Source organism: Myotis nattereri (assembly GCF_964212035.1).
Source record: "Myotis nattereri genome assembly, chromosome: 11".
NCBI lineage: Eukaryota > Metazoa > Chordata > Mammalia > Chiroptera > Vespertilionidae > Myotis > Myotis nattereri.
In genome coordinates, this window is record NC_138086.1 from 71,960,841 (window position 1) to 71,988,674 (window position 27,834).

The following is a 27,834-nucleotide window of genomic DNA, read 5'->3' on the forward strand; positions in this document are numbered from 1 at the left end:
CCACACAGCCTCTTTTGCAACTATTCAACTCTGAGCCACTGTGGCACAAAAATAGCCATAGACAACATGTGGCTGGATGCCAATAAAACCCTGTGACTTTGGAGACAGAGGCAGTTGGTGTGCCTATTTGGCCCAGGAGCTATATTTTGTCAACTCCTGTTGTAGAGAATATTCCTAGAAGGAGGAAAACCCGGAGGCATTCTTAATTCTTTTGTTTCCCTGTGTATGCGACCTCTTCATCTGCAACCCTTTGACTTCCTGGTGTGCGACTCCTTGTTCTGTTGCTTTCTGCTCCTCTTTTCAGGATGCATGTATTTAGAGCAAGCAAACACAGCTGAAGAGCAGAGACTTCTGGGAAGGGGATGTGCTAGAATGGAGCTGGGAGAAAGAGACTTCACACAGCCTGGGTCTAGGTCCTGCCCTGTCCTCTAGTTGCCAGGCTTCCTTTCCTGGATCCATCACATGTGCTAAACCATGGTCTTGCTCTCTCTGAACTCTGGATGGAACCCTTACTTTTGAGTAAGATATTCTGTCAGTCTTAGGATATTCCGATGAGATTTTATGCACATTTAGTTACAAACAGCTGGCAACAAAAACACTTTATTTCTTTGGGTTGTGAGCTTTAAAGAGTCTATGCGCTGGCTGCTGACTCAGTTGGTGGGAGCATTGTCCCCTACACCAAAAGATTGTGGGTTCAATGCCTGGTTGGTGCACGTACGGGAGGCAACCAGCAATGTTTTCCTCTCACATCAATGGTTCACTACCCCTTGCCCCCCCCTTTTTTTTCTCTCTCGAAAATAAATAAAAAACAAACATATCCTTGGGTGAAGATTAAAAATAACAACAAAAACAATAAAGAGTCTCTTATTCTCCCTGGTACCAGAAGGGATAAACTCTGACCTCAAATCTATTTTAATTATCTGTGTGGCCTTAGGCAAGTCACTTAACTTCCCTGAGTTTTAATTTTCTCATTTATAAGCTGGTGGTAGCACCTGTTTTATCCCCCAGGATTGGTCAACAATGAAATGAAGTGATGCTGGGAGAAGTCTGTAGAACAGTAAATGCATAATGTTACCATAATCTTATTTTATCCTTACAATCCCATCAGACAGGCAAGTCAGGCGTGACATTGGCATTTGTAAAACCTGGGCTGTTTCCACACACAAAATCTATTTCAGGTTAGTTTCAAAGAAAATAGAGAAATACCTGCAGTGCACTCTTTTTTATTTTTGTTATCTCGGCAGTCAGCTGTGCGATGTTAGAATTTGCCCGTCCTTGAGTGATTTCAACTTGTTGCCACTTATTCAACATTTGGTCAGAAGTCTGTAGAACCCTTGCTGCTTTTCTAATGTAAAATATTATACAATTATTCATATATTTCACTTGGAGAATTCATTCAACTCAACCAAAGAATTTACTGAATTATTTATAAAGTAAATTTATAAAGTAAACTCTTAAGTAAGGCAAAGTGCTGGAGTCTTCATTTTGAGAAACAGGCATATGGAATGCCAATAAAAACACACATATATGCATGTGCAGAAACAGATTCCACCAGATACGAACATCAAATATAAGCTCGTATTTCTTCTTAATTTGTCACAAACAGAGAGGTTTGGGGCTATAACTGCCAAGTTTTGAACAAAAAACTATCGAACAAAAAACTATTCTCTGCCAATTCCAGTTCTGTCATTTCTCAAACTTAAGCAACAGTTTCTAAATCTTTGTTGGAGTGGGGGTGAGAGAGTCAAGAGGCTCCGCGGAGAGCAAAGAGAAAACTACAGGCCTGCATTTTCGGGCTGTTTATTCTGGTTTATTTAAGCTTCACTGACATTCCAGCCGCCCAGGGCCCCAGCCAGGGGTTAAAATCACAAGCATTCCAAGTGATAGGCGATGTTACGGAAATGAGCTCACCTCAAGTGAACATTCACCAGCTACTTAGATCTACGGGCTCACAAACACCTTAGGAAGAATGTACCAAGTGAGTGAAGTATCAGACAAATGTTGCAGAGGCGTAATTAGAAATGATTGTGCCCGGGGCAAAAACAGCTCAATTGCAAAACATCCCCTTCCCCATCCAACCCATCCTCTCCTTTAAAAAAAAAAGAAAGACTTTTCTTTTAAGAGCAGTTGTAGGTTTGCAGCAAAATTGAGAGGAAGGTACAGAGATTTCCTGTTACCACCCCCCCCCCCCAACCCAATACACACATGCATATCCCTCTTCCCGCTATCAACCTGCCTCACCAGAGGGCACATTTGTTACAACTGATGAACCCACGCTAACACATCATAATCACCCAGAGCTCATAGTTTACATTAGGGTTCACTCCTGGGGTACATTCTATGTATTTGGACAAATGGATAAGGACATGTATCCATCACTATAGTGCCATACGGAGTGTTTTCACTGTCCTAACATTCCCCCGTGCTCTGCCTATTCATCCCTCCCCTCAATCCCTGGCAACGACTGATCTTTTTTACTCTCCCTATAGCTTTGCCTTTTCCAGAATGTCCCGTAGTTGGAATCATACAGGATGAGGCCTTCCTGTCTATACTTTTCCCCCTATTGTTACAGTGGGAGTTCAGGAGCCTTCCTTTCTCATAACACCCTACACACACACACACGCACACACACACACACACACACACACCATACATTTTTTTGTAGTTCTTTTTTCTTTAGATTTCAATATACTGCTCATTATAGTAAAGTTAGAAAGTACAACATGAAAAAGAAGGAGTAGGAGGAGGAAGAGAGAGAAGGAGAAGAAGGAAGAAGAAAAAAATCAGGAAGGGAAAAATTTACCAGTGATCCTACCACCTTTTAAAATACTGGCATATTCTAGCATTTTTGCTCTAACAGGCTTTTTTTAATCCTCACCTGAGGAAATGTAATTGATTTGAGAGAGAGAGGAAGAGAGAGAGAGAGAGAGAGAGAGAGAGAGAGAGAGAGAGAGAGAGAGAAACATTGATTGGTTGCCTCCCGTATGCACCCTGACCATATGCATTCCAACCAGGGATCGAACCCCTGACTAGGAAATGAACCCGCAACCTTTTTGTTGTATAGGACAGTGCTCCAACCAACTGAGCCACCCGGCCAGGGCAAGATGAGAATATTAAAACTGTACTTACTCAGCTGCTTTTGCCTTCACCAAAATCTTTTGGGCTCTATCTGCTGCTTTATTTAGCTTGTCCTCATCTGTCCTGTAGTCCTCACAGAGTCGCATAAGTTTCTGTATGTTGTCAAGTGCATGGGTTATATTTTGTGATGTTATTGGCAGGTGGATGTCAAGTACATGATTCGCAACCTTTTCTATGTCCTCTGGAGGCACATTTTCCTCTGAAATAAAAAGGTGGGTTTTAGGTCATTATGTCTCTTTATCAAACACTATCTTTTAAGGATAGCTTCAATGAACTCCTTGCTTTTGATTGGGTGTCCCCAGAACTCAGGGATTAGACTGTCTATGTCCCATAGGTTCTTCTTCATGCTTCATTTTCCCTTTGCCCTGAAAGAAACGCTGCTACTGTAGGGCTGTATACATGCTACACTAATGCTGTTGGAAAAGTAAAAAACTACCAATTTGGGACATTGCCTATGTTCTACAAAATGTCCTCACAAAAAATAGGTTACTATGAGCAAGGAAACAAAAGCAGTTAAAGTGCTTAGATACCTGTCATCACGATTCAAACACAATGAATGAGAATGGAGAAGCCTTGCGTTTGGACCCCATAAAACTTGATTCTAATCCTTCATGACATTAAGAAGGCTCAGAATTTTTGCTCATTTGTATAATTGGGTAATTATAACTGATGCTACTCCTTAGAGGCCTGTCTTGAGAAGGGACTGTGACAATATAGAAAGTACCATGTGAATAACATATAATAAGGAAACATTTAAGAACACCTATGCTCTGCTCTTCAGGAAAATAAAATTGCCCTCTTTGGGAACTGAAGTGGAAGGTGGACTGTTAGTGTGTGGAGTGATAACTCTGTCACTGTCCGGCTCCTCAGTGAGGCACAACAGGGGTAGTTAGAGATGAATTAGAAACAGATCTGATCCTTAAGGGCAGTGGTTCTCAACCTTCCTAATGCCGCAACCCTTTAATACAGTTCCTCATGTTGTGGTGACCCCCACCCATAAAATTATTTTCGTTGCTACTTCATAACTGTAATGTTGCTACTGTTCTGAATCATAATGTAAATATCTGATATGCAGGATGTATTTAGGAGACCCCTGTGAAAGGGTCGTTCGTCCCCAAAGGGGTCGCGACCCACAGGTTGAGAACCGCTGCTCAAGGGGTTTCGCATCAGGCGGGGGAACAGAAGTCATCCTATATAAATACTGATCATACAGAACAGAAGAGATGAATATAAGACAAAATGATGTGGGATCCAGGGGAGGAGAAAGACTTCAGGAAGAATTTCAAAAAGACCTTTAAACCCGGCTTTGGAGGACAGCAGAGATGAGGGTTGTGAAGACGCAGGGTGAGGGGAGGGGTAAAGGGCATTCCAAGCTGAGGGAACCAGAATAAAAGAAACAGGTTCACAGCTCCTTCTTGGAGCTCGGGGAGGTGGGGGAGAGCGGGGGAGAGTGGGGTGTCTAAAATTGGAGGAATGGGCCCTAACCGGTTTGGCTCAGTGGATAGAGCGTCGGCCTGCAGACTGAAAGGTCCCAGGTTCGATTCAGGTCAAGGGCATGTACCTGGGTTGCGGGCACATCCCCAGTGGGGGGGTGTGCAGGAGGCAGCTGATCGATGTTTCTCTCTCATCGATGTTTCTAACTCTCTATCTCTCTCCCTTCCTCTCTGTAAAAAAATCAATAAAATATATTTAAAAAATAAACAAATAAAATTGGAGGAATGGAAGTCAGATATGGGGAGCAGACCGCAGAAGTCCCTGAAGTAACTTGGACTTCGTTCAGGAAGCAGTGGGAGCCATAGGGGATTTTCGTATTTGAATGACGTGACAGGAGTATATATCCTTTTTGCAATCACTTTTGCTTTAGCTATTTTGTTTAATATAAAAGAAATATTTTACTCCCTGTAATGTTTCTGGGGAAAAATGTGATAAGCATGTTTATGAATAAACTAAAACCATATTTTAAATGGAATCAGGGAGTTGGCTCTTTAAAAATGGTAATTCTCATCGTGAAAATGTTATAATAAAGAGTGATTTTAATTTAACCACAATTTCAGTCATCAAACATTTATTGATATTTATTATGAGATCATAAGCTCAGATTTTTAGATGGGACTTTTAGGAGAAACGACACATAGCTTAGTTCAGAAGGAATTCAGATCAGAAGGAAAATAAAATGGTCAAAGAAGAACTGAATAATGGGCCACCGCACAGTCTAATGATTTTGTGTGGGCTTTCTAGCAAGGAAAAGAGAAGTAACAGGTGGGTGAAAGGCACCACTTCCTGTGACTCAGAAAAGAGAATTTTCTTTTATAGAACAGGATTTTTCTCTTTGTCTAGTCTAATATTTGTTGTAACAATCTGGAAACAGTTTTTTTCAATTTTTCAGGTTAAAGTATTTTTTTCAGCAGCAATAAGAAATAGGACTAATATAGGAATAAGCTCTATGACCCAGTGAACTAAGTGAAAAGCAAGAACCTACTTTCTGAACCATTGCTGGGGCTTGGGACCGTATGCCACCATTTTCACACAATTGGTCTGGTGGTTTCAATTTGTGCCAAATAAACGGGTGTCTGTAGAGAGAGCTAACGTGTTCCTCCATCTCAGTTGAGTTCCTAACTCATTGAAAATTTGCTTTTGAACAAACAAAATGTCCAGTAGACTAATTCCACCCCCATTCATTTTTACTGATTATTTTGATCATTTTTATTAATTCTTTTTACTGCCTAATTTTTCCTTATCTTGAAAATCAGGATTAGAAGCTGCTAATATAATTTCTAGAAACATGAGTTTGGAAAATATACTTGGTTGGCCATAGGGGTATTTATAAATATTAAACAGATTCATAAAGTGATTGCCCAGATTGTAACAGATATCCCAACTGTCAATTAATTCATGTGTAGAGTGTTAAATTATTGAATTTGGAAGGGAACTATGAAACACAAAGCCTCTTGAAATTAATTCCACAGTGTTGTGCCCAAACTGCATCATTTGAGAATGAGGTTCCATGTCAATTTCCAGCTGTATTTTTTTTAAATAATTTTCTTGGACTGCTTTACTAACCCATTTAAAATTTTTTCTTTTTTTCTTTCCTTTTCTTTATTATTTTTTAATATATATTTTGTATTGTTGATAGTATTACAGATGTCTCCTATTTCCCCCATTTCCCTCCTTCCTCCCAGCCCCTCCCCAACTGCCCCCCTTCCCAGGTCTTCACTGTCCTATTGCCCATGGCTATGCATATAAGAATATAACTTCTTTTTTAAAATTAATTTCAGAGAGGAAGGGAGCGGGAGAAAGAGGTAGAAACATCAATGATGAGAGAGAATCATTGATAAACTGCCTCTTGCACACCCCTCACTGGGGATGGAGTCTACAAACCAGGCATCCAGCTGTATTTTAAAATTTTTATCTTTAACCAATAATAACTATAATAATAATAATTCATAACAATAATGAATTAAATAGTTCCTTTGGGCCAATCATAGAGAGCCAATAAGAGACTTGGGAAATAGACAATAATAGTTAATAACCAATATTTTTAGATGCTACCTAACTATGATATTTGATACTAACCAAAATTTATCATACCTTGATCTTATGTACACTGTTAGCAGAGAAGATGATAAAATCCTAACATCAGGGAATCTGATATAAACTTTATGTTGGACTTTCCTTTTTAAAAGAAAGTAAAATAACTTTAAACATTGTTTATTTTTAGAAATTTTTTTTTTTACTAAATTCTAGTATTTAGTACTAATTAATCTCAAAAAGAGAGTCAATTTTTTTGGTACTGAGTTAATATTTTGGGATAATTTTCATTAAGAAATTTTAAATCGCCCTGACCGGTTTGGCTCAGTGGATAGAGCGTCGGCCTGCGGACTCAAAGGTCCCAGGTTCGATTCCGGTCAAGGGCATGTACCTTGGTTGCGGGCACATCCCCAGTAAGGAGTGTGCAGAAAGCAGCTGATCGATGTTTCTTTCTCATCGATATTTCTAACTCTCTATCCCTCTCCCTTCCTGTCTGTAAAAAATCAATAAAATATATATTTAAAAAAAAAAAAGAAAGAAATTTTAAATCAAAGGGTGTATTATGTTCCTGAGTTAGGCATGTCATTCCCAATTAATGTCATTTAAAATTGGTTGTGATGTTTGAGTATACATTAAAAAAACAAAAACTAGTCCTAATATTTAAAAAAATTACCTAACAGAAACTTTTTCAGTTTTTTGATTAAAAGATTCATGTTTTCTTCTTCAGATTCACTTTGGTTTTTCATATTCCACAGTTTCTCACTTAACTGTAAGGAATTGTTTTTGGAGACTTCTGCCAGTTTACTTATATTTTTTATCTGGAATAAGAAAAACACACAATGATTAGCTACATTCTGTGCTGTTTAATTGCTTAGCTGGACCAAATAAAACTGTCACCAAAAGTGAAAAAGAAGTGTAGATAATTAAACAATTTTAAAACATTTGAAAAGACTCTTAAAAAGATATTGTTTTCTTAATAATATACATTTATCTCCTACAACGTTATTAGTATTCAAAATCATCATTTGAAAACAATATTGACCTAATACTAATGACTTTTCCTGACACAAGTTTTACTTTAATGAGATTTTAGCATTCCATAATATCAACAAATTTCATAGAAATTACTTAGGACTACTTACTTCAAGGGGCCATTATGTCTCATAAGTTGAGAGAGTGTTTTCTTTTATGTAAGTTAAAATAGTTATTTTTCTAAGCCTTCCTCAAATTCAAATAATGCGCTTTTCTTTGAAAGCTTAAAAGAAAGCACCCCCTGTATTAAGAAATGAGTTTGAACTCAATGCAGGCCGCAAAGCTAAATCCCAAACACTTTGCACATTTGACAGAGGAACGATAGGACTAAAAGGCTTGCAGCCTAGAAATGTAAATCCTTAAATGTGTGATTTGAGAAAGGTCATGGGCTTTTTCTTGGGACTCCAGCAAATTTGAGGAAAAGTAAAAACATGAAGCCAAAGGACAATATCACCCACCAGCTGAGCTGTGTTGAATAGGTTGTGACAGAAGTTGGGCTAATTAGGACCAAACAGATTGGGACGGGGCGGGGGGGGGGGGGGGTCGGTCCTCCCATTATTGCCCCACAATGAAGCCAGCTTAATTGAGCCATACATATTTTGTGAAAAAGGATTCAATTATATCCTTGGCAAATGATGGAACAAAAAATATTTACCTGATTAAAAATACGTATCTTAATTTTTTGAGTTGTTCCTTGATTCTCTAGAATTTTTTAAACTTTAAAGTAGGTAGCAATTGCTAAGGGAGTAGATCTCAAGAAGTTCTCACAAGGAAAAAATGTAACTGCGTGGTGATGCTAACTAAATTTATTGTGCGAATCATTTAGTAATATCAAGTCATTACGTTGTACATCTAAAGCGAGTACAATATTACGCCAATTATATCTCAATATAAAAAAGTGGGTAGTGGCAAGTAAGAATGTATAACAGTAAAGTAAGAATTACAGAAATAAATACTCCGGATAGAAAAGTGCCAAATTATACAGACGAAATCTCAGCGGAGATTAGTCGATGCCATATTCAGAAAGAAAGAGAGTGCTAAATTACTTCACTCTTAAAACATCTCTCTGCAATCCAACCTCTGTCACAATTGACTCCTGAGAATTCTCTCACAATCTCTCTGGCACGCTTCCCCTTCTAAGCAAGGGGAAAATAGCTCACCATTTTATCAGCGTGACAACCCCCACCCTGTTCCAGTTCTCTAATGTGCTGATTAAGCCAGATTCTGCTAACACCTACCTCAGGGGCTGTCTTTTAAAAGTATAGTTTAATGGGGCTTGTTTAAATTGTGTACAGTTTCTGGTTTTTTTTTTTAAGAAGGGTCAATATAATAATTTAAAATTATATTAAACAATTAAGGATTGTTTTAAACACCAGGATGCAAGATCAGGATTTGCATTTGTGATGTTCACTGCTGTATTTCCAACATCTAGATAAATGTCTGGCACAGAGTAGTCCTCATGAATACTTATTAGAGTAATGAAGACTAACGTAAGTGAAAAACTATGTAGCAATACAGAATTATGACTATGCAAATAAAATGTCTCAACATTTCCTATGTGCAAGGGATTTTCTCCAGCTTGGCTACTCAGAGGCTCGCTCCATTCTTGGGTTCTGGGGCATGTGGAGCAAGGACACAGGACCAGGTGGGCCTCAGAATCATGGAGGTGAGCTCCTGGAGGAAACTGTTGCTCGTGTGTGTGTGTGTGTGTGTGTGTGTATGTGTGTATGCACATGTACTGGTGTGTAGGTGCTCACACATGTATCATCCGTGGTTCTCAACCCTTTCCCAAGCTTGACCCTCTATCCTCCTCTCCATTTGAGATGTCTCCGCATACATTTCCTTTTTGTTTAGGAATTGGTTTCTGTTACTTGCAAACAAGAGTGCTGACTGATATCATATTTAACTTACATTGGTTAAAACACCTCAGTGCTTTAAGAACTTTTTTTTTTCATCAAAGGCTCTATGTAGATTGTCAAAAAAGGAGCGAAGCTAGGGGGCACTTCATCATCTTGTTCTCAAGATGAATACAATGCATTATTCACAGAATACCTGAAATTGTGTTCACCCTTTTAAAAAGAATATAATGTATTCACAAAACGCTAAAGAAAACTAGGTAATTAAAAAGTATACTCATCAATGTGACCAGAAAATGAAATATTTTAAAATTATTAGAGAAGGAATTCAAGGCATAAGGGTATATTCCTGTTAAAATATTTCCTAACATTAACTTAAATTCTAACATTTAACTGTCTATATTTGGTAGAATTTCATATATACCCTTGAATTGATAAAAAATTATTTTTTACTTTGGGAGACCTGTAGTTTCCAAAGCTTCAAAGCTAGGCGTCTTCACATTTCTATGTAGTGTTTGTTATAAAAGAAATATATCTACACAAGTCTATGTCCTACAAACACATAGCAATAGGAATATTATAGAAATGGAAAATATGTCAATATTCACATCTACTTCTAAATCTACATTTATATAGACATCTATAGTTTTACCCTATATTTCCAGGCATAAGAATACCAAATATCTAGAATCATCCATCTGCTTAGAAGCTAAATGGCAGTTTTTAAAATTCCAAATAGTGCTCTTTCTTTATGGCTACAGCTTTACAAATAAAGCAACTGAAGACATCATTTACCTGATTTTTCAGACCTGGAGCCTGGCTGCTCAAATTCTGAATCATGGACTCCGCTTCTTGAGCTTTCTGAAGGGCGTTCCTCGAGAGGGTCAGGGAGTCATGACAGCTTGGGCCACCACATGACGAGAGCACACATGGTGTGTCCCCTCGTTCTCCACACACCTGACGGAGAAACGACTTCTGTGAAAAAGCCACGCGCGGGCAGATTTGTTTTGAATGCCATCCAGGTTCATGGAGGCAAGGCACTGCTCTACTCGTACATGTTTCTTCAATAGCTGTTCATGCTTAGTGTACAGAAGTGACCCGTTACATGCTTCCTAGGGAACTGAATCAGTATCTAAATTATTTGTTATCAGCATTGTGCCAATCCGTGCCACTTTTATACTTACAGTTTTTGGGGAAAATTGTCAAATGTCTAGCATTTCCCTGTTAATTTCCTTTAAATAAATAAAAATTACCTTTTACTTATAATGAGGCAGGAGGAGAAATCTGTACCCTTTGGGAAACAGTAAATAATGTAAAATAATAAACTGAAGGCACAATTTTTACTCTTTGATTGTTCTTAAACTTTGACTTAAGAAATAAAAATAAATATATTTATATTATTTATACATTGTTAACAGAGCATTTATATATGTAATATATATTTATACGTTTACAAAATAAATAAAAAATAAATAAGATGCAAGACAGGAAAATATAATTGAAGAGACCAAGTAGAAGCCACAAACATTTTTACTCACTGTATGAATATTTACCTTCTCCTTCAGTATTTGGATATCTGGTATCTTAATCTGTTTTAATTTTTCCAATGACAAGTTTTCTTTTGAGGTTAATGTATCTAAGATGGTAAGTAAGTCAATCCTGGTTTTCTCAGAGTTATTTGTGATGGAAGTAGTTTCACTAATTCTTTTTTCAGCAGATGATGATCTGTGATAATACTTCTTGATGTTCTCTGAGAAATCTACAGCAACATAAATTGAAGTAAGATAAATGTTTTGAAAACAAATGAAGTTATACATTGACTATTAAGATAATTATTTCACAATTTGGCCACTATCTTTGTCTTAATGACAGTACAAAAAGTCAACATTCTCTCCGTGAATGTACACTTCTATGAGGAAGGATTAGATGTAGTATTTTATATATATATACATATAGATAGATATGATAGATGTAGAACATTAAGATTCAAATCTGCAGACATGGGTTTGAGTGTTGGTTCACCTTTTACTGTCTGGCTAGGTCCTTGATCAAACTGTTTAATCTCTTAGATTGAGTTTCCTTATCTGTACATTGGTGATAGTAATTTGTGAGGATTGAGTGAGTTATGAAAATACTTTGTGAAGTGTTCCACAAATGTATTAATTATGCATTAACTGTGAACCCTAATGAGATAATCCAACTAAATTCACCTAATTAAATAGAGTGGGAGTGGACAAACTTGTTCTGCGAAGAGTCAGGGGATAAGTGTATTAGTAGGTTTCCCGGCCATAGTGCTTCTGTCACAATGACTCAGCTCTGCCATTGTTGTGTGAAAGCAGCAGCAGACAATAGTAAACAAATAGGGGAGGTTGTCTTCTAATGAAACTTTATTCACAAAGACAGGCTGTGGGTAGGGTTTGCTGGCAGGCTGTCTTTTGCTCACCTCTGATGTTGAGGCTGACGACAATAGCTCGCATTTGTAGAGTGCTTTCTATAGGCCTGCACTTCCTATCCATGCTCTTCCTTAACCTTCTCAAAGCACTGTGAGGCGTTTATTACTGTGACCACCCTCGCCTTCTAAGTGAGGAAATGAGGCTCTGATGAAGTAATCTATTTGCTTGAGGTCTCACTGCTAGTAAGAGGCAAAGCCAGGATTTGAAGCCAGGTGGTTCGACTATGGAGCCAATGTCCTTAAGCACTTCTCTATATTTTCCATATTGTTATTAAAATGCAAATCCATAAAAATAATATGGTATTTTTTAATGTAAATGATGGCAAATTAGGGCTATATCTATAACTCCATATTTTAGGGAACAGAGGCCCACGGTCCTACTCTTTGCACCCTACATAACCAGAGTCCAGGCACCATCCATACCTTATCTTTTAAACCTTCCTGGCTGTTACACTAACATATTCTTAACATACGTGATTTTCGTTTAACATAAAACAAAACCATGTTCCTATTATTTGGAATGATTTTCTTCCTTTTTCTGGCAAATTTATCTTCAGTCTGTGAAGCCCAATTCAATGGTCACCTACTCCCTGAAGCCTTTTCCAATAAACTCAGAAGGAATTTCATTTTCACTGCTCTGTCCTGGAAGCAATTGAAGATGCCCTCATTTAGTCCTTTTATTTGCAATTGTTTATGTGCCTGTCTTCCCACTAGGTTGGAATAACTTAAGGACAAGGACTTTGAGTATTCATCTCCCCAGCACAGTGTCAGGCACTGAGAAAAACCTCAGGCACTGCTATTGGGCTGCAAGTTTGAGAGGCTTCGCCTGAGGGCGGTTTTCCATTCTTCGACCTGGCTTGTTTCAGTGGGCACCTTCTTCCAGGTTAGGAATCAGCAAATTCCTTATTCTTGACATAGGATTTATTGAGTATCATCGATGGTTATTTCACTAAATCAAGTCTTCCTTTAGGGTCATAATTGTCATGTATTTTTTCTCTTTAAAGTCAAGATCCGATGAAAAACAGGAGCATACACATAGGGCAGAGAAAAGCAGACAGTGTTATGGCCTTTGAGGTGAGTTTCATGCATATTTTCGCTTTACCTCCCAATTAGGTGTGAACAAGTTCAGTGCTGCCTCCCCTGGTAGTATCAAGTTGTCCATTTCCAAGTATAACAGAGATCTCATCAGAGATCAGGAGAAGAGCTAATCCAAGGTTTGCTTCAGAGTTCCATTTCTCCTCCAAGCTGATCTTGGCTTCGACACAGCGCCCATTCATTTTTGAGAACTATGCCATGTGAATTGTGGGCTTCTAGTATGTTACATTACTCCACACCCCTGCAAAGTCCTTATGAGAAAGTCCTTTTTGCTTCATATTCCTTTGCATTTTTGGTTGCTGGATGTGGAGTGGCTTATACTCAGGGTGACATACTGTAGAAACATATCTTTCTTATTTCCTTATGCATGTTAGCATTTCTAAGTTGCTGATTTCACAAGACCACTTGCATGGTTTGGCTCTAGAAGGTTTCTTTGGTATTTGTTTAGTATCAAACATTCGTTATGTTGAGCAAATACTATCTAGGCTCTGCAATGTTTAAAAAGTTGAAATATTCATATACAAATAATGTCTTCAATGGGTGTGTTTTCATGTTCTGAAGTGCTGGGGTGCTATGGCAGTAAGCACAGGGTGACTCACTAATGGAATGTACTATGGATTTTATAAACATTTGTCTAGAAACAGACAGTTGAAGTGCATTTTCTCTCTTACCCATGATGCTTGCATTACGGGCACTGGAGTACAAATCAATTTCTTCCTGGAGATTTTCAAGTAAGAGGTCTGATTCATTCCTCATTTTCAATATTGTTTCCTCCACATCTTGAAATTCATATACTGTTTTCAGTTGCTCACCTAGCTGCATGATTTGTTTCCTACAGGGGAAAATGAGAGTAAACATAGTGAAGCTTGTATTACATTTGATAGATTGCCCTCATTATTAGGGCAATTACCTCAAAATTAGAATGTATTTCCTCACCCCCTATTTTTCATTTGGCAATTTCTAATTCAGTTTATGACTTATCTCTTTCTTGTTAACTGGAATATTTCATCATTCACTTAAAAAATGATCAGCACCCAAGGTCTAGAATAAAAAGGTTTTTGAATCTTTCAGTATCAACTGTTTATCATCTCTCTGTCTCCCTTTGCTTTGGGTTTTCAAAAACATGTATTCAGACATGGCTCATTTAAATCAGTCTAAGAGAGCCAATCTACATTCAGCTCTCAACATACAACCCCTGCCCAGCCTAGGGGAAAGATCAGTTCTTCATTTAGAATAAATCTGCTTCTAGCAGGGTTCCTTTTAGTGCTACTTCTGTACATGGTCTTAACTTTTAATGATCACAGGTGACAAGGAGGTTCCTTGTTGGTGAGTGTACCTTGTGTGTTTGCATTTGCCATCACCTTCTTTTCTGATGCTGCAAACTAAGATGAACCCAAAGAGGCCCACACCAAGACACATCATAATTAAAATGCAAAAGGTTAAAGACAAATCAACAAGAGAAAAGCGGTCCGTTACCTGCAAGAGAGCTCCCATACGACTGTGAGCTGATATTTCAACAGAAATTTTGGAGGCGAAAAGGGACTGGCATGAAATACTTGAAGTAATGAAAAGTAAGGACCTCCAACCAAGATTACTTTACCCAGCAAAGCTATAATTTAGAATTGAAGGACATAAAAAGAGCTTCTAAGACAAAAAGAAAGCTAAAGGAATTAATCACCACCAAACAGTATTATCTATAATAATAAAAGCGTAATATGCAAATCAGACTGCACGTCCTTCCTCATGTCCTTCTGGGATGAAGCCAGGGCTGCAGCCATGGCTGCGAAGGCCTACTCTTGCATGAATTTCGTGCATTGGGCCTCTAGTCCTACAGAATAAAAGGGTAATATGCAAATTGTCCCCTTGACCAGGAGTTCAACCAGGGGCAGGGCTGGCCTGCCAACTACCCAGGGCCCCTCCCCCTAGCCAGCCTGGCCCGATTGGCCCCGATCAGGGTGGGCTGGCTGGACCCCACCCATGCACAAATTCATGCACCAGGTCTCTGGTAAAAAAATAATAAAGGGTCTTCTTTACGAAGAAGAAAAAGAAAAGATAAAAAATATGAATACTAAAATGACAATAACTACTTTAAGTGTAAATGGATTAAATGTTCCAATCAAAAGATATACCATGGCTGAATGGATAACAAAATAAGACCCTTACATATGTTGTCTACAAGAGACTCACTTGAGATTGAAATACAAACACAGACTGAAAAAAAGGGATGGAAAAGGATATTGAATGAAAATGAAAATGAAAAAAAGTTGGGGTAGCAATATTTATACCAGACAAAATAGACTTTAAAACAAGGCTATAACAAGAGACAGCCAATGACCCAGCAATTCCACTTCTGGTTATTTATCTGAAGAAATCCAAAACACTAAATTGAAAAGACATATGCATTCATATGTTCATTGCAGCATTATTTACAATAGCCAATACATGGAAGCAACCTAAGTATCCATTAGATGAATGGATAAAGAAGAAGTGGTACATATATACAATGAAATATGTCTCAGCCATAAAAAAATGAAATTTTGCCACCTGCAACAACATGGATGAACCTAAAGGGTGTTGTGCTGAGTGAAATACATGATATGGAAAAAGAAAAATATCATTTGATTTCACTTATATGTGGAATCTGAAAAACAAAATAAATAAACATGCAGATCAGAAACAGACTTACTAGTATACAGAGGACATTTTGATGGTTGCCACGTAGAATAGGGTTGGGGTATGTGTGAAAAAGGTGAAGAGATTAAGAAGTACAAATTAGTAGTTATAGAATCATGGGGATGTAAAGTACAGTATAGATAAGACAGTCAATAATATTGTAATTACTATGTATGGTGTCAAATGGGTACTAGATCACTTAATAAGTTATATGAGTGTCTAATCACTGTGTTATACACCTGAAACTAAATTAATATTATATGCCAACTCTAATTTAAAAATAAAAATTATTTTTAAAAAGAGACAGACAAACATAATCACCAGTCTGACTATTAACTGGATTTACTGTCCTATTTCTCTAGTGTCAACACACATTTAAGTACATTTTTAAACCGAAGGCTGTTAAAGTAGAAGTTAAGATAAATCAGGAACTTCACTGTCTATTGCTTGAGCACAAATCTTACCGAACAGAGTCATGATAATCCTTGACTTTTAAGAATTCCCCAGATGAGAAAACAGGATGTTTTAAAATCCTTTCTATTTCAGACATGTTCTCTCCAAGGCCTTTGAAGTCAGCCCCACAGACAGGCAGGGTCTCTCTTTTATCCTGCATGTTAGCAGCCAGCCTAATTAACCCTTGCACTGAGCTGGAGAGGAAAGAAATGGCGTGGTCCCATTGATCAAAGCATGAGTGGCACCGAAGACAAGCAGGGAATTCCTGGCCATGACCCCGTGCGCAGTGATCACACCGTTGGCCGCTGACACCTTCCCGGCAGTGACACAAGCCAGTGTCCCGGTCACAGATGGGCTTCTGGGTACCTTCCCTGTTGCAGTCACATGCTACAGAGAGAGAGAAGGAGCAGAGATGTCATCACCTGGTCTTTTGCTTATAACTAGCTCAAGAATAAAGACCTTGAGAATCTCCCCAACTCCCGTTTCTAAGGTGAACATTTAAAATTTCAGAGATCCGTGCAATGGTCATTAAAATACAGCATTCTTCTTTTCATTCCACCAATGAATCAGTTTATGGTTTTTATATAGAAACTAGAGGCCTGGTGCATGAAATCCATGCATGGGTATGGTCCCTAGGCCTGGCCTGCGATCAGGGCCATCTTTCCTGGCTGCCTGCAGCTGGCCCCGCCCTCCCCCCCCCCCCCACGCCACACACCCCTGGTTCCCCGTTCACCATTGGGTGATTGGTGCCTGACGGCCAGGGAAGGGACCGAGAGGTCAGCTGTTACCACCCGCTCTCCGACCCTGCCCCCACCACAGGTCGCCCTCTGTCTGTGGGGTGACCGGCGGGGTGGGGGCCTTGGCCTGACACCACCCACATTCCCTGCCACCCAACCCCGGTTCCCCATTCGCCATCAGGCGATCGGAGCCTGACGGCCAGGGAAAGGGACCGAGAGGTGGTCAGTGCACCTCATAGTGACTGGTCCAGCGGTCATTCTGGTCCTTCCACTGTTAGGGTCAATTTATATATTACCCTTTTATTACATAGGGTAGAGGCCTGGTGCACAAGTGGGGGCTGGCTGGCTGGCCTGCCCTGATGGGGCCCCTGGATCGGGCTGGGGGTCCCCGCTGGGGGGGCGGGGCCAGCCTGGGTGAGGGGCCATGGACAGGTTGCAGGCTGGCCATACCCCCAATCGGGGTGGGTGTCCCCACTGGGGGGTGGGGCCAGCCTGGGCAAGGGGCTGGTAGTTCTGATCTCTGATCGTTCTGCCGTTTCGGTTGCTGGGCTTTTATTATATAGGAAAATTAGGTGTTGTTTGTTTTTTTTTACTGTGAGTGTGAGTGTGTGTGAGTTCTTTACCTATTTCAATGAGGGACATGGGTCTAATGGTTGACAGCGTACTAGTGACTACTGCTCGTGTCCACAAGGGTGACTCAGGCATGTCAAAGACTCTAAGAATTCCCATAACCACACCTTTTCTCAGTGTAATCCAGTCTGGGTGTGCTGACTTATGCTGCCTTCCATTTCATAAGGAGAACTTCCCATTCTCAAAAAAAGGGTGGAGGATTACTCCTTAGTATTTACTCAAAGGGGCTGAAAACTTACGTCCACACCGAAATCTGTACACAAATGCTTATAGCAACTTTATTCACAATTGCCAAAACTTGAAGGTAACCAAGATGTCCTTCAGTAGGTGAACGGATGAATAAACTGTGGTACAATTACACAATAAAAATACTATTCCGTGTTAAACACTAAAGAGCTTCAAGTCATGAAAAGATGTGGAGGAAACTTAAATGCTAAGTGAAATAAGCCAATTTGAAAAGACTAATTACTGTATCATTCCAACTATAGGACATTCTAGAAAAGGCAAAACTATTGAGACAATAAAAAGATTTATGGTTGCTAGGGATGGGGGTAGGCAGAATAGGCAGAGCACAGGGGAATTTTAGGATAGTGAAATACTCTGCATGACACTGTAGTGATGGATACATGCCATTATACATTTGTCTAAATGCACAGAATGGACAATGCCAAGAGTGGGCATATGTAAATTATGCACTGTGGTGATTATAATATTCAATGTAGGTTCATTAAGTATAATACCCACTCTCTTGGGGATGTTGACTATGGGGTAGGCTGTGCATCTGTGGGGGCAGAAAGTATATGGGAAATCTCTGTACCTACCTTTCAATTTTGCTGTGAACCTAAAATTTCTCTAAAAATGTTTTTTTTTAAAAAGGGAGAAAATTAGACCAGCCAACATGGCTCAGTGGTTGAATGCTGACCTATGAACCAGGAGGTCACGGTTCGATTCCCCATCAGGGCACATGTCTAGGCACATGCCCGGATTATGGGTTCAATCCCCAGTGTGGGGCATGCAGGAGGCAGCCTATTAATGATTCTCTCTCTCTCTCTCTCTCTCTCTCTCTCTCTCTCTCTCTATATATATATATATATATATATATATATATATATATATCCCTCTCTGAAATCAATAAAAAATATATTTTTTAAAAAGGAAGAAAAATAAATTTAATTTGTCTTAATAAATAAAACACACACCCTATGCTACATGCACTTTGGTTAACTAGATTTTTTTATTAAGTCTAAGGATGGAGGATGAGAGAGCTACTGAAGTTACTTCAATTTCCAAAAGGCCAGGGAGTCACTAGCCTCTGTAGTTGGACTAACTGCAAGGAACAAGCGATTTAAAAATGCGTTTGCCAGCTTGAATAAAGGAACGCCAATTACGGATAAAAACGGATGAACGTATTAGGCCCCTCAACTAGACATCTGTCTGGCAGGTTTGCTTTGGTCCAGAGGCCTGAGGGTGGCACTAAGTCACCTCCCCAGCTGGAAGCCACGGTTCCCCCTCGCTAACTGTTCTTCTCCAGGAGCTTTAGTGGGGTCTGTGGCTTTAGTTGACCACTTGCAACGTTTCCTCTATAAGAGATGAAAGCATTTTTATAAAATGAGATTATTGACATATTAAAGGGACACAAGGAAAGGCACTCTGGAAGACAGATTTTCCAAGAACCAAAATTTCTCCCTGGTTTTAAAAATAGTAATTCCACTGAAACTGCGTGGGACTGGAGAAAACCATTCAGAATATATATTTGAGTGGGACAAGAAAATGCAGGCCTTTTTTTTTTTTTTTTTTTTTGTCGCAAAAGCACATTTATGAAAGAATGGAAAGGAGGAAAGAGTTACAATATAAGTAGAGGTGACATGACGATAAGCCCATCACATCTGTTATTTCTTTGAATTGACTTCTTTTTGGAAGCTGACTTTAAATAGAGATGCAAAAAGTCCTTTCTCCTAGGACAGTGATAGCGAACCTATGACACGCGTGTCAGAGGTGACACGCGAACTCATTTTTTTGGTTGATTTTTCTTTGTTAAATGGCATTTAAATATATAAAATAAATATCAAAAATATAAATCTTTGTTTTACTATGGCTGCAAATATCAAAAAATTTCTATATGTGACACGGCACCAGAGTTAAGTTAGGGTTTTTCAAAATGCTGACACGCCGAGCTCAAAAGGTTCGCCATCACTGTCCTAGGACCTAATCCAGACATTAAATCTGTCCTGTCCAATATGGTAGCTACTAACCACATGGGGCTATTGAGAGATTTCAACAAATTCAATAAAATAAACCATTATTTTTCTCACTAGCCGCGTTGCAAATGCGCAACAGCTACACGTGGCTAGTGGCTCCTGCACCGGACGGCGCAGACGTAGACCACTTCCACCTCTGCAGGAAGTTCTATTGGCTGCACATCTCTAAGTCCTGCGGGTGCTGAGGCAGGGCAGGAGAGGCACTAGAACACAAGCTCCATGAGGTCAGGGCCTTGTCTTCCATGTTCACTTCCTAGAGCTCTCAGTAGGCACTCTAGGTGTGTTGTAGAGTCAATGAGTACGTGACCATGTGGTAGACCCAGAGAATGAGAGCCACGTTGAGGAAGCCCTGAGCCGTCTCCCAGCCTGTAATTCACTCCAGAGTAGCTGCTTTTGTCAACCTGCTTCCAACTAGCAGAAAACTGGCTACAACTTATGATCTCACAGGCCTGTTCCATTTTAATGACTTTGAGAAATGTTAATATAGGCTACAAGTGTGAATCTAGGCCAGCGGTTCTCAACCTTCCTAATGCCACAACCCTTTAATACAGTTCCTCATGTTGTGGTGACCCCCAACCATAAAATTATTTTCGTTGCTACTTCATAACTGTAATTTTGCTACTGTTATGAATCGTCATGCAAATATCTGATATGCTATATGTGTTTTCTAATGATTGCGATTGCTGATCTAGGCTAATATTTCATACAGCCTAAAGTTTTAGTAAGGAAGAAAAAAATCTTCTTTTATAGGGCTACAAAAGATATTATTTTCAAAACTGGAATTAAACTTTTGGAGTTTTCTAGAAAATAAAGGAGTTGGGATATCAGTTGGTTCATAGCATGCGCGTGGTAGGACCAGGTTGACTATACTCATGTTTTTAGAAATAGCAATACTTACGAACGCATCGCCCGAGTGGATCGCTGTAATAATTTTCCTGGCACTCACTGCAGCGTGTCCCACTGTAGCCTAATTTACACGGACACTGGCCTGTGACCTGTGAGAACATTCATGGGTGAGGAATTGACAAGCTTTCTGATCTAAAAAAAATGCATTTAATACAAAACAGTTTTCCCTCCAGTGATTTAGAACATACAGCTGTGCAAAGTCAGAGGAGGGATGATTCCCACGGCCAGCCACCACCCCCGACAATCCCAAGGATCAGGAGTCAATGTGTTTTGGCTCAGGGCGCTTGAATATACCGCCTGCTTCCAGCTGTTCAAGGACAGGTGGCCCCAAACTGGGAAACATACACAGATGTAAATGAAAACAAAACACATCATGGGAAACGGGCCACATTCTTTTCCCCTACAGTTATGGGAGTTTCCCCAAAACACAGAGAGGCTAAAGGCCTGGACTAACATTCATCAATTAATTTGGCAAATAATGTTTCCACGATGGAATGTCCGATGGAGTTTCTCCCAATTGGGCCAGTGTTTTGCTCAACAAACATTTTTTTTTTTTTTTTGCACTTGAAATTTGATCATTTAATAATAGTTATTTAATTGTGTTTGGGGAAGAGGGTTGAATTTTTTTGTACCACCCCCACTGGATTCTTGAGCAGCTTTTTTGAAAACCGAGGAGGTTGCAAAATTAAGAGAAAAACATAGAAGCAAATCACTAGTAGAGTGGCCCGCGGTTATACTTGACCAAATCTGCTTAAACAACACCTCTTCCAGTATCTTCCCGTGAATACGCAGCATGATCACAAAAGTAACGGCATCGGCTACGTTGCTACCCATCTTTGGAGTAACCACTAGCTTCTGTTCAAATGTAGAGAGGTAAGGGGCTCCTGTTGCTCATGAAGGCTGTCATATTGCTGGTTGTCCTTGATTGATGGGCAATGCTTTATTACACTGGTGTATAATCTGCTCCTTGTAGCGTGCCCCCATTGTTCTGAGGCCTAATGGGTTGCACAAAACTGGCAGCCTCCCTCTTTCCTCTTACAGCCCTCTTCCCAACTACAGTCATTCGCAACTTGTGTTTGCTGCTCTTCTTCAGGCTGAGCACCCCAACTTCCTTCAGGCCTTTGCCAGAGGGTAGCATGGTTCTACTCCACTATCCTGGTTGTCTTCTTTTGGACACATATCAGTTTGCTAATATAATGTTTACAATGTGGCACTCAGAAATGACGACTGTGCTCATGGAGCCGTTTGTCTTGTAGAGAGGACAGTGGGACAATGACTGCCCTGAACCTGGGTATGGCTTCCCCCGCCCCCCCTCCGACTCTAGTCGGAATGGGCATCGCCTCCTTAATAGCCCATCCACACAGCTGGCTCACTTGAAGCACACAGTGAAAATCCTCAAATGTTTTTTTCGCATGAGCTGGTGCCAAGGTATTACTCCCACCCAATAGATATGCAAATTTTAAAAAACACAATTGCAAAACTTGACTTGTATCCTCTTAATATCTCATCTGGTTTCCAGACAATAAGGCAGCCTGTTAGGATATCTTGTCTCTTGTTCTGTCTTTATCACGTTAGCTTACAACTTTGCAGTATCCACAAATCTCATAAACCTGTTTCTCCAGCTCCGTCTTAAACTGTTGATGAAAATACTGGACGGCACGTTTGGATCTCTCTGCAAGAATGCCCTGGGGACCGCCTACTGGCTGAGAGAGAGACATTTATCACAGTGTTTAAACAGCTGAGGATCTAAACATTCATATGTGTCCTCTGTGCTCGAGTGAAAGTTTTCTCACTGTGAAGAGCAGCCTTCCCCTAGGGCCTAGGCATTCCCTTTGGGTCAGACAACCCCAAATCTTCTTGCTGTCAGGGGTTCTTGGGTTAAACCAGCGCCATCTGATTTCCAGCTTCTCCGGCTCCCCCCAATCTCCATGACTGAACTGCACTCCTGGTTGAGCTGCTACAAATATGCTTCCCCAAAGGCCTAAGAATCACGTCAGAGAGTGATGCCACGAACATTAGGAGTTCCTCACGAATTAGGAAGCCAAGCCGTCATGTGGCGATCTACCAATTTGTTCCACGTTTGGCGGTTGCGGGTGTGAGGAGTGGAGGGGAGCCCATAAAACAGACATGGTCATCTGGTGCCCAGACCTTGGTTTCTAGTACCATTCTCCAACAAAAGGAAACAGCACCCCCTGAAGAAATGGCCCATTCTAGAAAAGGGGCAGGAAATAGACAAGAGGAGCTTAGTAACTTTAAAGTATCTTGCCTGGTCACAGTGGCTCCCATGAGAGGTCCGGGGGTCACAGTCACATGGCTGGCATCCCCTGCCAGGGATGAGGTTCCAGTATCCATCAGCGCAATGGTCACAGGTCCTCCCTGTGACGTGGGGCAGACAGGGGCATGTGCCAGAGTCTGGGTCACAAATGCAAGCTCCCCGACTAGGGGGACACTCAGAGGTATTCACGCCAGAAGGATGACAGGAGCATCCTGAGATAACAGGAGGTAAATTCAGTGAAAACAATGGCTGTCAACAACCCATGCAAACTTGGAGAAATGGATCATTTCTCCAAAGGGCTCAAGACCTTACAATAGTACAGAATTTATCAAAGAATTAAGTAGGTTGAACCCATTCAGCTGTTGTTGATCCCCCAGAACAGCAGTTTCATCTGGTTGTGCCTACGATGTTCGAAGAGCTCACAAAGTAGACTGAGAAAGACTGCAAGTCTCACTTTTTCCCTTATGACACGCACCAAAGTTCCATTTATGTGAGAGATCTGAAACCAAATGGTTTACCAAATTGGGTGAACTGAAATATCGCCCAACTGATATCTCCTAAAAAAGAGAAGTTTATTTCTCCTCTTTCTTTCTCCTAGAATTAAACCTATGTCCTCGTCTACATCAATGATTCTCATATTTATACATTAAAGTCACTTGATGAGCTTGTCACAATGCATATTTGTGGGTCTCACTCCCAGAGTGTCAATTCCGTGGTCTGAGGTACAGCTCAGGAATTTGCATTTTAATGCCTCATTCCCACCCCTAGAAGACTCTGGCTCAGTGCACATTGGACCACACTCCGAGGAATAATGCTAAAAATCCACTAGAGCAGTGGTTCTCAACCTTGGCTGCACATTAGAATCACTTGGGAATCTTTTTAAAATCCTGATTTCTGGGCCTCATCCTCCAGAAATTCTGTTTCTTTGTTATGGGGTGAGGCCACAACACTAGTAACAAACAAACAGAATTTTCGGAGGATGAGACCCAGAAATCAGGATTTTAAAAAGATTCCCAGGTGATTCTAATGTGCAGCCAAGGTTGAGAACCACTGCACTTAGAGCAATAGTCAGAACAGGCAAACTAATGACACCAGCGAGTATATGATAGCTGCACCGGTTTCTGCTGATGAGTTCAGTGCCCCAGCCCACCACCCAGGGGGTGCTGACACCCCTGGCCTAGCTGAAACGGGCATGGGAGAGCTGCTACAACACTCGTGAGCTGCCACTCTGCTGCCAGTCTCCCCCCCCCCCCTCCCCCCAGGAGCCTTGCAGGCTTACTTTTGCAGGTTTGATTGAGGGCTGATCCGAAGTGACCCGGTTTGCAATGCTGGCAGTTGGGCCCCTGAGTGTTGTGCAGGCATTTAAGGCACTCCCCTGTTACTCGGCTGCAGGCCTCTGGATCAGTGACATCAATGTTGTTGTTGCAGGCACAGGGCCGGCAAGGTGCTCCAGAAATTCTGGGATTTCCATAGAAACCAGCAGAGCATTCTTCACACTGCTTACCTGAAAGATGGAGAGAGAAAAAGGGAATGAGGTGACAGAGGTGTGTGTGTGTGTGTGTGTGTGTGTGTGTGTGTGTGTGTGTGTGTGTGTTGGGAGAGGGGGGATGGAGATTGGTATAAATAGAGAATAATTGGGCACCTCTAGAGATAATGAGAGGTAACACATTGAGGATGAATAAGGAAAAGTGTTCTAATTTAAAACAAAACATCCATTTTAGCTTATTATTCATTCGGAGGGCAAAATGATTATCCAGGGCTAAAATGTCTTTGGTGAAGAATGGATTCTAGTCTTTCTTAAAACCTAAAAGTTGTGGGCACAGGACCCCTGGATCCTTATAGAACCAGGGTCAAAACAGTGTACTCCAGGCCCAAAGTTCATGTCAGCCCTTCTTCTCCCCGGGGCCCACCCCATCCGGGCCTGGAGGTGAAGCAGCAGCAGCCTGAGATATGTGTCTAGCAGTGAAGATGGCTGAGAGCAGTTTCCTCGATGTATGAGTCCAAGAGGCTGTTCTTACTGAGCACTGCATGGAGAAACCATCCCTTCTCTCCGACACTCTTTGTCCTTCCAACCATGAGGCAACTGCACTTGTTTAGGTGTCCAAACTGTGGGTCTACTCGCCACATTTTGGTTCATCCCATTTAGAAATGCTCTGGGAGCCCAACCATGGGCTCAGTTCTTAAAAAATGGCCAACCAAGCCCTGGCTGTTTGGCTCAGTTGAGCCAAACGTTGATAGAACGTTGGCCTGCAGACTGAAGGGTCCCGGGTTTAATTCCAGTCAAGGGCACATGCCTGGGTTGTGGGCCCGATCCCCAGTAGGGGGCATGCAGGAGGCAGCCAATCAATGATTCTCATCATTAATGTTTCTCTCTCTCTCTCTCTTTCTCTCTCTCTCTCTCTCCCTTCCTCTCTGAAATCAATAAAAAATATACATATTTTAAAAAATGGTCAACCAAGCCAAAATGTACAGGGAGAAGAGACTGTAAGAGAAAAGGCAATTAACAAGAGATGTGTAACCATAGGGATAATAAAAATATTATCCATGTAATTTATTATTGTTATGGTAATTATCACTGAAGAAAATACGAGCACCATATTTCTAAGTGTGATTAAATCAAGTGGACTTTGTAAGTTTTCTTCCTTGTTTACATAACATGTTTACACTCATGCTTAATCTATGCAAAATAAAATTTTTGAGCAACAGATACAAATATTGAATTAACTTATGCAGTCTCCATTCCATGCCCAAATCAGTGCTTCCAGACTTCTGGAAAAATTATTTGTATCTGTGAAATGCCAGTCAAATTGATTGGTCAGAATTATACAAAGAAAGCATTGGATTGGTTATTATTATTATTATTATTATTATTTACTTTTTAATTGCTTACGTTATATGTAATATATACCACATATATTTATTTTATCACATATATATTTAACATGTGATGGTTTTATTTTAAATAAATTAATTTGACTTAAACTCATTTGGTCCATTAGTTTTCCAGAACAGCATTAACATTTATAGCTCAGTGGGGATGAGTTTTAAATAGTCACTGGTTTTTGAATAATTCAAATTCTTTGTTTATAAAGCAGCAATTTACCGCATTGTGTCTTCTTACCATTAACTTATATCCTGCAACATTCATTTGGTCAAGGTAGATAAATTATTAATATGTGATTACTTTTCAGATAGCCGTGTGAAATAGAAGCAAAACAACCATCAGTGAAGCCTCCTGCCTACCTGCATAACCTTGAGCACAATTGCAGATTACATCTGAGTTCCAAGGATTCCGATAACAGGAATGGGCAAAGTACTGATTGCTCGAGGGAACATCTGGACATGGGCAAGGACGGCAGGGCTGTCCTGAAGAAGGATTTCCATAGTAACCATCGATGCATCTGTCAAGGCAATTTATTTTCACCAAAATGTTCCCAGGAAAAGCTTACATGTTAGCCAGTGTGCATTTGCTATGCATTAGGACCGTGCAGCTCCGAAAACTCATTTTTCATGCTCTGCATGAGGACTTTTTGCTGTTGAAAGTCCCATGGTATAGTCATTAAGCGCCATACAATAGCACTCAATTTACATGTCTTATTTCAGGAATATAAAAAGCAAGGTGCCAGGCAAATGCCTGTTATTAATTTAATCAGACACTGTCTGGTTTATAACAAGATTTTGAAGGACGACAGAATGACATTATCTTCCCACCCAGAACAACCATTCTGCACTTCAATACTGTTAGTTACTACTCAGTGGCCCTTTGGGGAGTGTTGTGAGATTGGAACAAAAAAAAATTTTTTTTAAATAGAAGTCCAGCCCAGCCAGCATGGCTCAGTGGTTGAGCGTTGACCTAAGAACCAGGAGGTCATGGTTCGATACCTGATAGGGCACGTGCCCAGGTTGCAGGCTCGATCCCCAGTGTGGGGTGTGTAGGAGGCAGCCGATCAATGATTCTGTCATCACTGATGTTTCTATCTCTCTCTCCCTGTCCCTTCCTCTCTGAAATCAATAAAAATATATTAAAAATAATAAAAGTACATATGAATTCCATACCTTTCACAGTTTCTTCCAGTTGTAAACCCCCCACAATTGAAGCATGATCCTGTTTCTGGATCACAAAGCTCAGCGAACGAATTACAGAGGCAGGCGTGGCAGCTGGGAAATCCAAAATAGCCCTGCAGGCACCCGTCACAGCTGCGGCCAGCCACCGCTTCCTGGCAGGGGCACTGTCCGGTTATTTGGTCACACACAGCACTCGTTGAGCCTTGAGGGTGGCAGTGACACACTAGATAAAGCAAAGAGAACACGGTGCGGTGGGGGGCAATGGTGTGCTGGTGAAAGAGGTACAGGCCTGGTTTTGCAGTCCCTAACTTTCCAGCTCACCCCAATCAAGGGGAAGAGAGGGAGTCTCTAGAGGGCCCAGAGCGGAGCCTGGCATAGAGCAGCACCAGGGGACTGCTGGTTAAATAGCAATTCACCAATTCACTCAACAAACGGTAAGCTGTGAACAACTGGGTTTGATAAATGTTGTTTATGCAGAGGAACTGAACAAGTAATGTGCTTTTTTTTTTTTTTTCCTAAAAGGGTAGGGGTGGGGGTGGGGTGGGGAGGCAGTGCTCCCTGAACCAGAAAAAAGCCCCAGCCAAGTAATGTGCTTTTAATGACTTGAACTTCCATATATCTTGTGAGTCAAACTTTAAGACTATAAAAAATATAAGACACACCTCTCAAAACCGTCAGGTTTTTCTTTGTCCTGGACAAGATAGTAAAGGCTCAACCCTTTTCTGCTAAATTGTTG

At 40.5% G+C, this 27,834-nt stretch overlaps 1 protein-coding gene across 1 annotated transcript in view; it reads right to left on the reverse strand.

Moving 5' to 3' along the window:
* Nucleotides 1–27,834, reverse strand: part of LAMB4 (laminin subunit beta 4) — a gene marked incomplete at its 5' end in the record, with an annotated part of 91,112 nt that overhangs the window by 11,053 nt on the left and 52,225 nt on the right. The window contains 12 exons of the mRNA XM_081102376.1: nucleotides 1,207–1,345; nucleotides 3,130–3,337; nucleotides 7,340–7,484; nucleotides 10,350–10,511; nucleotides 11,108–11,313; nucleotides 13,773–13,933; nucleotides 16,239–16,614; nucleotides 20,751–20,847; nucleotides 23,025–23,245; nucleotides 24,313–24,537; nucleotides 26,277–26,434; nucleotides 27,090–27,321. Of these exons, the coding sequence (XP_080958502.1) occupies nucleotides 1,207–1,345; nucleotides 3,130–3,337; nucleotides 7,340–7,484; nucleotides 10,350–10,511; nucleotides 11,108–11,313; nucleotides 13,773–13,933; nucleotides 16,239–16,614; nucleotides 20,751–20,847; nucleotides 23,025–23,245; nucleotides 24,313–24,537; nucleotides 26,277–26,434; nucleotides 27,090–27,321 (2,330 nt within the window). The remainder of the gene's footprint in view (nucleotides 1–1,206; nucleotides 1,346–3,129; nucleotides 3,338–7,339; nucleotides 7,485–10,349; nucleotides 10,512–11,107; nucleotides 11,314–13,772; nucleotides 13,934–16,238; nucleotides 16,615–20,750; nucleotides 20,848–23,024; nucleotides 23,246–24,312; nucleotides 24,538–26,276; nucleotides 26,435–27,089; nucleotides 27,322–27,834) is intronic.